The sequence below is a fragment of the Cottoperca gobio genome, chromosome 15 (genome assembly GCF_900634415.1).
Source record: "Cottoperca gobio chromosome 15, fCotGob3.1, whole genome shotgun sequence".
In the NCBI taxonomy this organism is placed as follows: Eukaryota; Metazoa; Chordata; class Actinopteri; order Perciformes; family Bovichtidae; genus Cottoperca; species Cottoperca gobio.
Window position 1 is genome coordinate 24,116,327 of NC_041369.1, and position 16,076 is coordinate 24,132,402.

Sequence of the window (16,076 nt, forward strand, 5' to 3'; positions counted from 1 at the left end):
CAGACCAGCTTTAGGTTATCAGTGAACTAAGACACCATAACATTACGATGCTGTTTCAGACATTAGTGAATGTGCTAACCAAGCCTGCTACCAACACACAGCCAAGGATCATCCACTTGATCTCTCTTTCTGATATATGGGAGAGAAGAAATGCAAAGAAAGAGACATGAATTGGCTGAATTCTACCATCTGTCTCACCTCAGCCCTTGTTCATCTTTCGATGCTCATGTTTCCCCCTAACCTTCTCTTTGACTGGTGCCAACGTATCCCAAGATTTGTATAGTTATTAAACAAATATTGTAGTTATGCTGCATTACCGTTAGGGGTTTGACCATCGGGGGAAGAAAGCCTGAAAGACTTTCTACACATCTACTCACACAACACTTTATTAGTCAAACAGACTTAACACTGATCAAACAAATGACCTGTCCTATAATGTAGCTGGAAGCAGAGTTTAGCCTCATAGAGGGGGGGTGGTGCCTCATTCTTTTAAATGAACATCCTCATCCAAACTGATGAGTTGAACAGGATTTAGAAGGATTCATCAAAACCATCAGAAAACAACTAAAGTATGTTAACCTGTTCATATTTTTGTTGCAGTAGTTTTTGAATATGTATTGTATTCTATATTTTAGAGTATTCTAATGTATATTTATATTGTGTACTGTATTCTACAGCTGTATATCTCTCTTAATGTTCTGCGGGCCGGATGGAAAGCTTCAGCGTCTGCCAGTTGACGATCTATGTTCCGCACAATCAGTAAGAGTGATTCATGCAAGAGCATCTCGTCAATATAACTGAGTTACACTGTTGTACTTATGTTATAAAAACATGAAGAAGTAAGATAATCTCATACTAAAACACTGGAAACTACATCTGAATGCACGGCCTGCAGAATGCACATACTGTGCAGTTGGAACGCACTGCAGACTCAATCTGACGTCCTACTTAGTGAGAGTAGCCCGATGTGCTTTCACTGAATGGAAAAGTACTGAGGAGCAAGAGACAAAGCAACAAAGGATATCAATCATCATCCCACCACACCTCTGGGCTTGGAACATTTCATATATATATATTTGACATATTTCTGTCGTTTTGCTGGAGGTGCCCGCTCTGCTCTGACGTGACAGTCTGTCTGCTGTCATGTTAAAGATTCTGCTCTGCAGAATGTTCCAGTGTCATTCAGTTATATGCAACGTGTGGTGTTGGCAAATCTTAGTGGTTTACGTCTTTACAACAATCCTGAGCATGTAAACACAAGTAAGCAGAAAGATTTTGATCCGGAATATAGTGAAATTTCAGGACGTCAGGGGAATGCATTTTAAATCAGTCCGTTTACAGGTCATGAAGAGTACAACTGAGTTTTATAATGACTTCTGTTTCTCTGGAGTTTGACTATTTTTGGATGAAGTCTAATAAGGTAAAGTTGTGCCAGTGCTACGACCACTATAAGCATTACTTCAACAGTCTTGTGCTTCAAGTCACTGTTGACTTATTCCAACATGTAACCACGACCACGATCTCTCTCTGACTGCAACCAAGTGCTGCGAGGGCTGAAACATAACCATGAAGAATGTTGCTACAAGCGGATATCTGAGGAAAAACATTAAAATATGTTGTGAGTAATGAGCAGACGCGTTTTGTCTTTGGTTGTTGCAAGAATGTACGTAGTCACAAAGTCGTGGGTCTTTAGAAAACATCCTCCCCCTCCCTCTCTCAATAAAAGAAAGCTCACATTCAAAATCCCCAAATATTTTAGGTTTTTAAAATACTTTCAACTTTGTGTCCCCTCAGTCTCTCACACTGCAAATCAGTGGAGCAAAGGTTTTATTACACCAAAGTAATTTAGAAAAACAGCAAAGCAATCAAAGAATATTTTATGGGATGTTGTAAACTGTGCACTTGTGCAAGAGGGCGTGTTCCTCAATGCATTCTGTTCTAACTGTCAAAGATCAACGATTACATACATCTGTCATTTATCAGACGCTCCTATCCAGAGTGACTTACAGTGAACTAACTACAGGGAGCGTCAGGGGCAACAACAGTTATCAACACATGCAATAAGCAAAGTACAAAGATCACATTAACTTATTTAAAAAGTGGTCACATTGGACACACTTTGGACAGTTAGGTAAAGATTGTTGTTCAGGTTAATAAACGCGTCCTGTCCTCTGTTGACTGTTGACCTCAACCAAGTGCTGTGAGGGCCGAAACATAACCATGAAGAATGTTACTACAACCGGATATCTGAGGAAAAACATAAATGTTGTGTTTTGTCTGTGGTTGTTGCAAGCATGTACATATTCACAAAGTAATGTGAATACGTGACAATGTTCAGGCTTTCCCATTGATTTGTCAGAGAGACTGAGGGGACACAAAGTTGAAGCTTCGGGGGACTTTAGCAAACATTTGAGGCTGAAGCCACAGAAGCTTACACCCCCAGGCTGGAGAGCACAAATCAGCTGTTTGTTTTTCTTCCTCCATGACCCCTTCAATCAGTGAGTAAGTGGAGCTCTGTCCCAACAGCTGTCTGTGTTTCAATGTTCTCTCTCTCTGTCTCTCTATGTCTCTCTCTCTCTCACTCTCTCTCTCTGTCTCTCTCTCTCACTCTCTCTCTCTGTCTCTCTCTGTCTCTCTCTCTGTCCCTCTCTGTCTCTCTGTCTCTCTCTCTCTCTCACTCTCTCTCTGTCTCGTTCTCTCTCTCTCTCTCCCCCCCTCTCTCTCTCTCTCTCTCTCTCCCCCCTCTCTCACTCTCTCTCCCCCCCTCTCTCTCTCCCTTCTTCTCTCTCTCTCTCTCTCTCTCGGTGCATGCTGGGAGTTTGGTTGTGTGAGTGAGACGCTGAGCGGGTGCTATTTTGATACTTTCTTTTTCTTTCTTTATTTAATAATGGGTTTGATTTAACTTAATTTATTGGTGACAGTTTGATTTAGTTAGTAAGGAGGTGAGTGATGTAGTAAAGGAGGTGGGTGGTGCAGAGGAGGTGAGTGAGGTAAGAGTAGAAGAGGTAAAGGAAGTGGGTGATGTAGAAGGGGAGGGGACAGAAAAAATACAGGTTCCGTGGAGTGAGCAGGTAGAAGAGGCTGAGATGGAGGAAGAGGTAATAAAACAAAAACCTGCCACAAAACGGAAAAAGAAAAGTAAGAATGCATCCAGTGATGCCAAGAACAGTAAAGTCGGGGAGGAAGGACAGACAGGCAGGAAGCAGGGACAGGCAGAAGACAGTTTTAGTGAAGAGGAGTGTGTGTCAGACAGCAGCGACATCCCTGGTTTTACTCTGAGCAACAGCCAGAAAACAAAAATGTACCCAGTTGAAATGTTGAAAGTTTTTCTCCAACACACAAAAAACCAACACAGAGTAAAAGTGGAGGATTACTTTCCGGATTTACTCATTTTTATTAGCTCAACCAGATTCCATATGAGCCAAAAAGAGTCTGGCCTCATTGAGCAGGAGGTTTATAGATTAAAAAAACTTGTGCTTAGAGTAAAAAAACAAATAAACAGTGATGATGTTAATTAATTAATTTGTTTTTATTTCTTATTTTAAAATCTCAGCCATGGATACTTTTAAAATGGGTGTTTTAAATGTGAACGGAGCCAGAATTTTTACAAAAAGGACACAAATATATGAAACTGCAAAATTAAAACACGTTGATGTCCTTTTCTTACAGGAGACGCACAGCGACGGCTTTAACGAGATAGACTGGAGGAGGGAGTCGGAAGGGGGAAGTCATTTTAAGCCACAACACATCTCTTAGTGGAGGAGTGGGCTTCCTCTTCTCCAAATCTTTTACTCCAGTCTCACTGGAGGTCGAGCATTTTATCGAGGGGAGGTTGCTTTTAGTAAAAGCCCGGTTTGACCTTTTTAATGCTGTTTTTATAAATGTGTATGCCCCAACAATTGGTGCAGAGAGGAAGTTGTTTTTACAAAAAATTAATGATGTTTTAAATAGCTGTGCCTCGGAGGATTTTTTATTCATGGGGGGGATTTTAACTGTACAGAAAATGCTTTTTTTATATCAGAACCACGCAGAGCCGCATCCAGCGTCCCAGCATGTTCTGAGGCAGCTGGTCCGCTCTCATGGTCTGGTGGATGTATGGCGGAGGATGAACGCAGAGGCTAAACAATACACATGGTCCCACTGCAGAGAAAATAGGATTTCCTCTGCCAGGTTAGATCGCATTTATTGTTTTAAACATAATTTTAACATTTTTAAAATGTGTAATATTATACCTGTTGGTTTTACAGATCACTCTTTGCTTTTATGTAATGTTTTTTTTAGAAATGTGTTGCCAAGAAGCGCATACTGGCACTTTAACTCAGTTTTAACATTTGATAAAAAATTTAGAGAAGCTTTTATTTATTTCTGGTGTGTTTTTAGACAGAGTAAGGGTGATTTAAACAGTCTTAGGCAGTGGTGGGACCATGGTAAGACTGAAATTAAAATGCTTTGTCAGCAGCACACCCTCAATGTCACACATGACATCACCAGATCTATGAAAGACCTGGAGGGTGATATAGTGGAACTAGAACAAATCAGTGAGTCCACAGGAGATCGAGGATATATTGAAATCCTCAAAGTAAAAAAAATGGCATGAGCCGACCTGCTAGACGTTAAAGTCCAAGGCGCACTGGTCTGGTCCCGGTTCCAAAAAGCCACCGAAATGAATGCTCCATCTAGCTTCTTCTTCGGCCTGGAGAAGAAGAACGGACAGAAGAGGGTAATCCACTCACTGCTCTCAGTCACAGGGCAAGAAATAACGGAACCAAGCCAGATCAGAACACGGGCTGTGAGTTTTTATTCCTCCCTATACTCGAGTGAGTATGAGGGGGAGGAAACGCTTTTAGAGGGTTTTTTAGGGGGACTACCTCAGGTAGCCGAGGAAACCAACTCACAGCTGGAGGGGCCGTTGAGTACACAGGAGCTACAGGCTGCTCTGCAGAAAATGCAAGGACGGCGGGCTCCTGGTATCGACGGCCTCACTGTTGAGTTTTTTAAAGCATATTGGGACATTTTAGCAACAGATCTTTTAGATGATTTTAACGAGAGTCTGGCCTCTGGTTCCATGCCGATGTCCTGCCGCAGGGCCGTGATAACGCTCCTGCCCAAGAAAGGAAACCTGCAGGACTTCGGAAACTGGCGCCCTGTGTCTTTGCTGTGTGTGGATTACAAGCTTCTGTCCAATGCTTTGGCCACCAGGCTGGGGGAGGCTGTGGAGCAGGTCATCCACCGGGACCAGACCTACTGTGTGCCCGGCAGGTCCATGGTAGACAATGTCTACCTAATTCGAGATGTTTTGGAGGTCTCCAGCTCATTGGGCTTTGATACTGGTCTGATTTCTCTAGACCAGGAAAAGGCCTTTGACCGCGTTGAGCACAACTTCCTCTGGAAAGTAATGGAGAAGTTTGGGTTCAGCGCTGGTTTCATAGACTTCATAACTTGACATTAATGAAGCTCGAACTGACATGTTGACATGGTGTGTGTCTCCCTTCAGACGGCAAAAGAAAATCAGCCACTTTTGCTCCGTGAAGTAATCTAATATGGCCACTATTCTAAAAAGAAAATGAATCTTTAAAACTTTGTTCCAGATTTCAGCAGTCAATGTTAAAAACATTCTATGATTTGATAAATGGAAATAGGTACTGGTAATTATGCAGGTTATTTCTTAATTTAAATATAATTACTAACCTGCACATTTAATGATCATTTGATGACTTTATTTATTAGTTATAACTAACAATACTTATTGTTATTAAACTGATAACTTTTTTTTAAAGATTAATGAATCTAATAGAACTTGTGATATGTGATCACCTTTTAATTGTTGTTTTATTGTTTTTCTAATTGTGACTTGCCCTGTCTTCTTTTAAATGAAGCTGGCACGGTGTTTGTAAAGCCAATGAGAGACAGAAAGTGTATGACGATGCTGGACCCTTTCCATGCCAAGTATGGAAAAGTGTTAACAGCTGGACTGTCCCTGGCTTCACTTTGTGTTGACGTGTTCTGGTTGCCCATCTCTGCTGCCGTCGCCATCACCTACACACTGCTGGGAGGTCTGTACTCTGTGGCCTACACAGATGTTATACAGCTTGTGCTCATATTCTTCAGCTTGGTGAGTTTCCTTTACTTTTAGTTTGTATGGTGTCCGGCTTTTCGTTTGAAGAAAATAATCTTACACAAGGCATCAAATACTCCAAAGGACGTCTTTAAAAGTGTGTGCTCATTAATTCCATTTGTATTTGTCTCTGCAGTGGCTCTGTGTTCCCTTTGCTTTGATGAACCCTTACTCCTTGGATATTAGCCAGACACTGATGAACAACACCTTACATGCTCCCTGGATTGGTACACCGGGAGTAAAAAAGACCTGGATAATGATTGATGATTTTTTATTCTTTGTAAGGAAGCAACAATACAGCTGATGTCAAATACAATTCATTTTAGTCTTGATAAATATCTTCAGAATGATGATAAATACACATTTAAATAGTGAAACATTTTTTTATTTTAACTAAACAATCAGACAGATTGTAGGAACAGGCTGTAAATAAAGCAACAAATCAACTGTTTTACTTTTAAGGCCCTGGGAAGTATGGGATATCAGTGCGTCCATCAGAGGACTTTGTCGGCATCTTCTACATCCACAGCCAAGAGAACTTGTTTTGTTTCTGCAATGATCTTACCTGTATTTGGAATACCATCAATTCTGCTTGGGGCAGTTGCTGCCTCCACAGGTATTAACATGTTCTAGATACAAGGGTAAACTGGGAAAACAAATGTCTCTTTATACCTGTGTTTAATTAATTATAAAAGTTTAGTACCAGGAACTATGAAACGCCCAAACATTTACTTGCTCAAAAGGTGTCAGGCATAGATCAAGGAAGGTGCTAACTTGTAAATAACTCCTGTACGTGAATGGAGATATATTTAAACCTTGTAACAGCACAGATATGCAAATTGATCACATCTATATCTCTGGATGTTGAAAACAATACATTTAGTTGTATTTACATCAGGTAAAAAAGGGTTGTAGCGTCTAAATGGCTAAATAGACAGAATCATCAACACAATATACAATGGTGTCATCTGCATAATGATACATGTAATAGCACAGTATGGACAAAACAGTATATTAAAGGTTAAAAGAAAAGAACCAGAATGGATCTCTGTGGCACACCACATAGTAACAGCAAGAACAAGGAATGTTAGTCCCCACCCTTGCATGCTTATGACTGTCAAATAAACATTTTTGAACCAAGATATCCCTCCTTAGGACAATACTTTTTTATAGGCCAAAACCTTAGCATGCTAACATTACCACTAAACCCAAAGAACGGCGGGGAAGATGTGAAAGTCATCCGTTTTATTTCATAAACCAAAGTACTGGACAAATTAAACTACATGGAACTGCTCAACATGCTCAAGTGGTAGACGTGCCCGACATTACCAAACCTCGATGCACGCCCATAGTTTTGCTAGTTTTGCTAAAAAGTAAATACCAATATTCAATATTCAGATTAGGGATGTGCAATGGGATGTGGGGCAATGGACAACATGTTAAATGTCCCACAATTTCACATTTTACATCACATAACTTTACTTTTGATGATTTGATAATTGTGTCTGTTTATGATTTTCCTGGGCCCACTCTGCTCCATGCTGTGCATCACAGAGTGCCTAAGGCCCTGTCACACATATCCGTATGACAGAAACTTATGCTGGCGCATACGAAAATTTGTCAGAGTCCAAATACGTCCAACTTTTCATCGGATCGGATAGGAAAAGTGAACATATACAGATATGCATGTCTAGCGCATCACTTCCAAATACAAAATGTATCAGACGAATGCCCAACGAATGCATAAGATATACAAAAATATGGCGTATACAAAATAACGGCAACGCGCTGGTTTACGTGGATATAAGGTAAGGTACAAGTAGTATTCATTAAGAGCTCACTGTGTTACGCTGGGGTGCATTGTTGAACGCTGATGTTTTGAGCATGTTCAAAATTATCGGACATGACCGACGTATGCTTCATACGATATGCAGACGTTACGTGACGTTAGACATTTGTGAATACGGAATACGTAGTTTACCTATTACCTATTTACCTACGTAAATATAGTACGTGAATATTTACGTGAATACCTACGTGACTACGTTAGAGGAACGTTAGATAAAGACTATGTCGGCTGACGGTGAATCCTACAGCCAATTTATTGATACCGAGTGGATACCCTATTCCTACCCTATGTTAACATTATGCCTGATGACGGATTAATTTATTAAACGTGTTTCTACAGTACAGTTAGCGTTCAGCATTTTAGCCTTTCTCCAGCATCAGCATGACGTGAACCAGATGGCACTTTTTCAGCTCCGTTGGCCAGACGCACATTTTAAATAAGTGATACGATATCAATGTTTGACATACGTATAATAATTTGTTATGTATGCGTCAGCTACAACACCGCTGTGGAAAAGTTGGACGTATCTGGACTCTGACACATTTTGAGCTAATTTTCATATACACCGGCATGTTTCTGCCATATGGAACTATGTATGTCTGGCGTGTTTGGCGTAACGTCTGCGTCCTTCAAACGATCACAACATACCCTTAATTAATATCAACCTATTGCCAATATTTCGTATGCGCCGGCATAAGTTTCTGTCATACGGATATGTGTGACAGGGCCTTTAGTTCACTCCTTAGTATACACAATACTCTCCTTTCAGAATCACTCAAACAGATAATGTGACAATTTCAGTCTTTCCTTCTTTTGTGTCTCAGACTGGAACATGACTTCCTATGGCTCTCCATCTCCATATGAACGTGGGGAATCAGTTCTAGTTCTGCCCATCACCCTGCAGCACCTCACTCCGCCATTCATCTCCATCATCGGTACTGCATGTGTGGCCGCTGCCGTCATGTCGTCAACTGACTCTGCTTTGCTTTCTGCAGCTTCTGTCTTCACCGCCAACATATACAAGAATATCCTGAGGCCTCAGGTGATAAAATGCACTTGTTCTTTCAGTTTTGAAGTTTAGTTTTCATTAGCATAAAGGAAGTGATAACAGCAAAAGCAAATACCAACAAACTCATAGATTGTGCAGGATTAAGAAAAACCAAAGGGCTTGTAGTAAAACCTCCTACGATTAACAATGTATCATAATACTGTACTACACACCTGTATCTTTCACGGTTGCGATGCTATTGAGATGAAAACATCTGTCGACAGACATATAAACACCCGGCGAAGTATTACTGTGGTAGTTCATGCTACAGTGGATGTCATGACATACACACACACATACACACACACACACACACACAAACACACACACACAGAATCACAAGGTAAAAACAACACCACTGCTTGTAAAACAAAAGTGACATGATAGATAAACAAACTAGGATGAAGTGTGAAGATGAGGAGAAAGTGAGAGAGTTATTTTAAAGCAGGAACAATATTTAGCTGTTTAACTGTTCTTCTTCTTCTTCTTCTTCTTCTTCTTCTTCTTCTTCTTCTTCTTCTTCTTCCTCTCTACTTTCTTCTTCAGTCATCAGACAGAGAGATCCAGTGGGTGATCCGTGCTTCTGTGTTGGTAGTGGGCTTGGTTGGTACATCGCTGACGAACATGAAAACCAGCATCTTAATGTTCTGGTTCATTTGTGCTGAAGTGACCTACATCATTATCTTCCCTCAACTCGTCTGCGTCCTCTTCTTCGACATCTCCAACGGTTACGGGGCTGTTATGGGCTTTCTGATTGGATTAGTGTTAAGACTGCTCAGTGGAGACCCATCACTTGGGTTAGCACCGGTCATTCACTTCCCAGGATGCACTCTTGAGGACGGTGTTTATGTCCAGTACTCTCCGGTTAAGACCATCTCCATGTTGTCTGCCATTGCTGCCATCTTGTTGTTCTCCTACCTGGCTTCTGTGCTCTTCAACAAAGGCCTGCTTCCTGAGAGGTGGGATGTGTTCAAAGTGAAACAGCAGCTCTCACCAGAACCACTGACAGCAACATGTGGCACCGCAGAACACAATGAGAAGGAGAAGTTGAATAGAAACAACTCTCAGACCGAAGCATCAGAGCCAATGTTTAGCACAGACTGTTAATGTTCCTGTGTGTACAGTACAATGTGTTTCCTTATAGTAATATAGTTACTATGCTGAGGGTTTCTGTTGCAGTACCGCAGGTGTCCACTGGGACACATTGTCAGCAAGGTATAATGAATGAAATATAACTGCTTTGAATGGGATATTGAAAGTGTGGTGGGCATAGATATGTTGTTACCGTGTTATGATATTATAAAAAGTACTTCAGTAATATAATAATATATTATAACTGTGTTGTAGACGTAAACACGACAGACATGTGAAATATTTCAGTTATTAAACTGAACATCTTCACCAGATGTGTGATGTGAAATTCTTTCCTGTCTGAAAAGTACAACAACATTTCTACCATTGTTCCTTATAGGACTTATAACTTGTGAGTGTGTGAATACAAGAAGTGATTATTTAATGTTATTGCAATAGCAGATATTCATATTTGATGATGAAGAAGCAAATCAAACAGCAGTTAACCTGAAAGTGAGGTCTGCCTGGCAGGCTCATCTTATCACAAAAGAGTCAACTGCAGTTTGCAGACGTGGCTTAAGTCTTATTGCCAATGTTTAAAGAAACCATGAGGTTAATACGAGGCAGGACATTTCCAGAGTCGGTGTTTTAGAAACAAAAAAACTCTTGTTCTTATCAAAGATACATGTATTTCAAGCTGAGAGGTTTATCTTACACATGTTGACTGCATATGTGTGGGTCTAAACGTTGCTTTAATAAGTACTTGGCAGCATATAACATACTGTGTGTACTACATTTCTTACACTCTGGAACTCTCGAGAACCTTGTGACCCGTTTAGGACATCCAACATTATTATTTGTGAACATTACAACATGTCATTTTCTGACCGAGGTGGTTAGTTTCTAAACTCTTCTTCATCTCATTTAACACCTTACTTCTGTGTCACTGAGAAATCTGTGCAGTGCCATTATCTCAAAGCAACGATTTGTATCTCAGTTTAGAACTTAGAGATGCACTGTTCAAAACAAAAATGCAGTTTGTAGACGTTTCGACCCGTAGTACACTTGGCTGTGAACCTAAACATCAAGTTGATTCTTCTCTTTTTCAGCAGGCCAAGGACCAGCAGGTAAAAACACTAAGCTATCACTCCTGGTTAACAGACATGATGGACTGGTTGTCGAGCAAATTGATATACAAAGAATGTGGAAAGGTAAGAAAGCACAGGTCTTGCCTCTCGTAGTTAATGTATGTTTGCAGTAAGATACAGGGGTGTGATTGTAAAGCTACCTGCATACTGTGGTGTAACAGCTTCATGACAGTTGAGTTAATCACTAAACATCAGTACATTTTTTATCATTCTATTATCACAGTTTTTAAGATATGTAAACTATAGTTTGTTAATAATAATAAAATAACAATAATACAGTTTATTTGGAGGCGCCTTTCAAGACACCCAAGGACACCTTACAAAATACAGGAGATAAAAACAGCAAAAACAATGAGAGGGAGAGCAGACACACAAAACCAGACATATAGTGTAGACACAAAACAAAGAGCAATCCATATGAACAGTTTGATGATCCCATGGTGGTGTAGAGGGTCAGAAACAGTATGATCCAGCAGTTTCATAGTCCAGGTGATGTCGAGGAGGCTACGAAACCAGAGGGGTCGAGTGTGTTAGCTGTAGCCACAGACTGCAGGCAACACCCAGGCGGGGAGACCCGGGCCCAGCAGCAGGTCAGCCGGTTAGACGGTGGACACAGTGACGGGGCAGCCTCCGTGTTAGCGATACACCACAGGAACAACCTTGAGCCACAGAGAACAGTTGTGAGAACAGTCTGACCTGAGAATGGCCTTGTAGAGGTTGGTATTTGACCTAAAGCCTATGTGGATGTTCTCAGCCAGTCTCAGTCTCCAAATATGTACAGAGACTGTGGTTTGACCATATCGACACATGTATAGTAAGATTAGTTATATATTATAGGACTAGGTCCAAAGTTCCTCAACAGTATCGACCCCAATGTTGCTGGTTCAGTTGCATTGTTGCATGTAAAAAACTCTCTCTCTCCATTTCCTGTCTGCATCTTAACTGTCAAAATATAGGTGAAAAAAGTTAGTTTACTTTAACTTACATGAGGTATGTTTGTGTTTTCCTAAGATTCTGTGCTCATCATACAGAAGGCTCAGAAATTGTCTCAAATGTCGACATTGTTGCCTTTTGACAAACCTGTAGCCATATCAACGGCTAACAGTTGGAGATGTTGAAGAAGAAAACACAGACCAGCTGTAGGTTATCAGTGAACTAAGACACCATAACATTACGATGCTGTTTCAGACATTAGTGAATGTGCTAACCAAGCCTGCTACCAACACACAGCCAAGGATGATCCACTTGATCTCTCTTTCTGATATATGGGAGAGAAGAAATGCAAAGAAAGAGACATGAATTGGCTGAATTCTACCATCTGTCTGCTCATGTTTCCCCCTAACCTTCTCTTTGACTGGTGCCAACGTATCCCAAGATTTGTATAGTTATTAAACAAATATTGTAGTTATGCTGCATTACCGTTAGGGGTTTGGCCATTGGGGGAAGAAAGGCCTTCAATGTATGCACATGGAGGGGCAGGGAGCTCCCAGAATAGAACCATTCACATGGTGTCTTTGACTGAACTGGTTATTCCAGGAGAGAGGAACATTAAAAGATTATTTTAAATGAACACCCTCATCCAAACTGATGAGTTGAACAGGATTTAGAAGGATTCATCAAAACCATCAGAAAACAACTAAAGTATGTTAACCTGTTCATATTTTTGTTGCAGTAGTTTTTGAATATGTATTGTATTCTATATTTTAGAGTATTCTAATGTATATTTATATTGTGTACTGTATTCTACAGCTGTATATCTCTCTTAATGTTCTGCGGGCCGGATGGAAAGCTTCAGCGTCTGCCAGTTGACGATCTATGTTCCGCACAATCAGTAAGAGTGATTCATGCAAGAGCATCTCGTCAATATAATTGAGTTACACTGTTGTACTTATGTTATAAAAACATGAAGAAGTAAGATAATCTAGTACTAAAACACTGGAAACTACATCTGAATGCACAGCCTGCAGAATGCACATACTGTGCAGTTGGAACGCACTGCAGACTCAATCTGACGTCCTACTTAGTGAGAGTAGCCCGATGTGCTTTCACTGAATGGAAAAGTACTGAGGAGCAAGAGACAAAGCAACAAAGGATATCAATCATCATCCCACCACACCTCTGGGCTTGGAACATTTCATATATATATATTTGACATATTTCTGTCGTTTTGCTGGAAGTGCCCGCTCTGCTCTGACGTGACAGTCTGTCTGCTGTCATGTTAAAGATTCTGCTCTGCAGAATGTTCCAGTGTCATTCAGTTATATGCAAAGTGTGGTGTTGGCAAATCTTAGTGGTTTACGTCTTTACAACAATCCTGAGCATGTAAACACAAGTAAGCAGAAAGATTTTGATCCGGAATATAGTGAAATTTCAGTACGTCAGGGGAATGCATTTTAAATCAGTCCGTTTACAGGTCATGAAGAGTACAACTGAGTTTTATAATGACTTCTGTTTCTCTGGAGTTTGACTATTTTTGGATGAAGTCTAATAAGGTAAAGTTGTGCCAGTGCTACGACCACTATAAGCATTACTTCAACAGTCTCGTGCTTCAAGTCACTGTTGACTTATTCCAACATGTAACCACGACCACGATCTCTCTCTGACTACAACCAAGTGCTGCGAGGGCTGAAACATAACCATGAAGAATGGTTGCTGCTCTCTCTCTCTCTCCCTCTCTCTCTCTCTCTGTCTCTCTCTCTCTCACTCTCTCTCTCTCTCTCTCTGTCTCTCTCTCTCTCTCTCTCTCTCTCTCGGTGCATGCTGGGAGTTTGGTCGTGTGAGTGAGACGCTGAGCAGGTGCTAATTCGGAACTTTCTTTTTCTTTCTTTACTTAATAATGGGTTTTGATTTAACTTAGTTCATTGGTGACAGTTTGATTTAGTTTTACTTTTTGGTGCGTTTGGGTGGATAGTCGGGGTGCTCTTGGGTGTTTTTCTCCTGCCGGTGTTCTGCCGGCCGGCGTCTGACGTCATGGCAAATGGAGACTATACCAAGCTCACGAGGAAGCACGGGATCAAAATATCAGCCGGCTTCCCGTGTAGCGTTGAAGAGATCGGGTTAGCTGTGGGAGACAAGGTCGGACATGGCAGTGTGAAGTCTCTGGCGCGGATGAACGGGGCTGTTGTCATCTTCCTGGACCAGGTGGAGCGGGTGCACCGCGTCATCGAGACAGGTATTACGGTGAGCGGAGTGTTTGTGCAGGTGATGCCACTCACTCTGCCCACAACCAAAGTTGTAATATCTAATGTCCCTCCGTTCATAACCGATGAGTTTCTCAGCAGAGAACTATCCAGACACGGGAAAGTTGTTTCCCCGGTAAAAAAGATTCTGTCTGGATGTAAATCTCAGTTGCTGAAGCACGTAGTGTCTCACCGAAGACAGCTGTACATGATACTTAATAACCGAGATGCGGAGCTCAACCTCCGCTTCCACGTTAAGGTAGATGATTATGAATACGTGTTATTTGCAACTTCATCGGTTATGAAATGTTTTGGTTGCGGGGAGGAGGGACACACCGCGAGAGCCTGTCCGAAGCGCGGGGGTCCAGCTCCGCCTGATCCTGGAGGAGTGGCTGCCACTCCCCCGGCGGGGGGCTCTTCGCCGGGAGAGGCCGCGGCTTCGGAGGAGGGCTCTCCGCTGGGGCGGCCGGTGGCCGCTCCACGCGCCGCGCCAGGACGCGCAGCTGCTGTGTCCAGCTTTGTACACGGGATAGGTGGTGTTAATTCACTTGGTGTGGTGGAAAAAAATGGGGAAAAAAAACAAAAAAAACAGAGAGAGGAAGTGCAGGGGGTGTCAGGTGGTATGGGAGGAGAAGAGGTAGAGGAGATAGGTGGTGTAGAGGAGATGGGTGGTGTGGAAGAGGTAGGTGGTACAGAGGAGGTTGGAGAGATGAGAGTAGAAGATTTAAAGGAGGTAAGTGATGTAGCAAAAGAGGGGGGGGGGTGCAGAGGAGGTGAGTGAAGTAGGAGTAGAAGAGGCAAGTGAGGCAGAGGGGGTGAGTGAGGTAAGGGCAGAAGAGGAAAAGGAAGCGGGCGATGTAGTTGAGGAAATGGGTGGTGTAGAAGGAGAGAGGACAGAAAAAATACAGATTCCGTGGAGTGAGCAGGTAGAAGAGGCAGAGATGGAGGAAGAGGTTAAAAAAACAAAACCTGCCACAAAACGGAAAAAGAAAAGTCAGAGTGCATCCAGTGATGCCAAGAATAGTAAAGTCGGGGAGGAAGGACAGACAGGCAGGAAGCAGGGACAGGCAGAAGACAGTGCTAGTGAAGAGGAGTGTGTGTCAGACAGCAGCGACATCCCTGGTTTTACTCTGACCAACAGCCAGAAAACAAAAATGTACTCAGTTGAAATGTTGAAAGTTTTCCTCCAACACACAAAAAACCAACACGGAGTAAAAGTAGAGGATTATTTTCCGGATTTACTCGTTTTTATTAGCTCAAGCAGATTCCATATGGGCCAAAAAGAGTCTGGCCTCATTGAGCAGGAGGTTTATAGATTAAAAAAACTGGTGCTTAAAGTAAAAAAACAAATAAACAGTGATGATGGGGGTCTTAATTAATTTATTTGTTTTTATTTTTTCTTATTTTAACATGTCAGCCATGGATACTTTTAAAGTGGGTGTTTTAAATGTGAACGGAGCCAGAGTTTTTAAAAAAAGGACACAAATTTATGAAACTGCAAAATTAAAACACATTGATGTCCTTTTTTTACAGGAGACGCACAGCGACGGCTCTAACGAGATAGACTGGAGGAGGGAGTGGGAAGGGGAAGTCATTTTAAGCCACAACACATCTCTTAGTGGAGGAGTGGGCTTCCTCTTCTCCAAATCTTTTACTCCAGTCTCAC

General features: G+C 41.7%; 1 protein-coding gene across 1 annotated transcript; it reads left to right on the plus strand.

Moving 5' to 3' along the window:
* The first annotated feature begins 5,899 nt into the window (after positions 1-5,899).
* LOC115020339 (high-affinity choline transporter 1-like) lies at positions 5,900-10,274 on the plus strand. Its single transcript, XM_029450301.1, has 5 exons — positions 5,900-6,112; positions 6,252-6,395; positions 6,578-6,731; positions 8,789-9,006; positions 9,559-10,274. Exons 1-5 carry the CDS (start codon positions 5,900-5,902, stop codon positions 10,117-10,119), a joined length of 1,290 nt encoding a protein of 429 aa, XP_029306161.1. The 3' UTR covers positions 10,120-10,274.
* Positions 10,275-16,076: the final 5,802 nt, after the last annotated feature.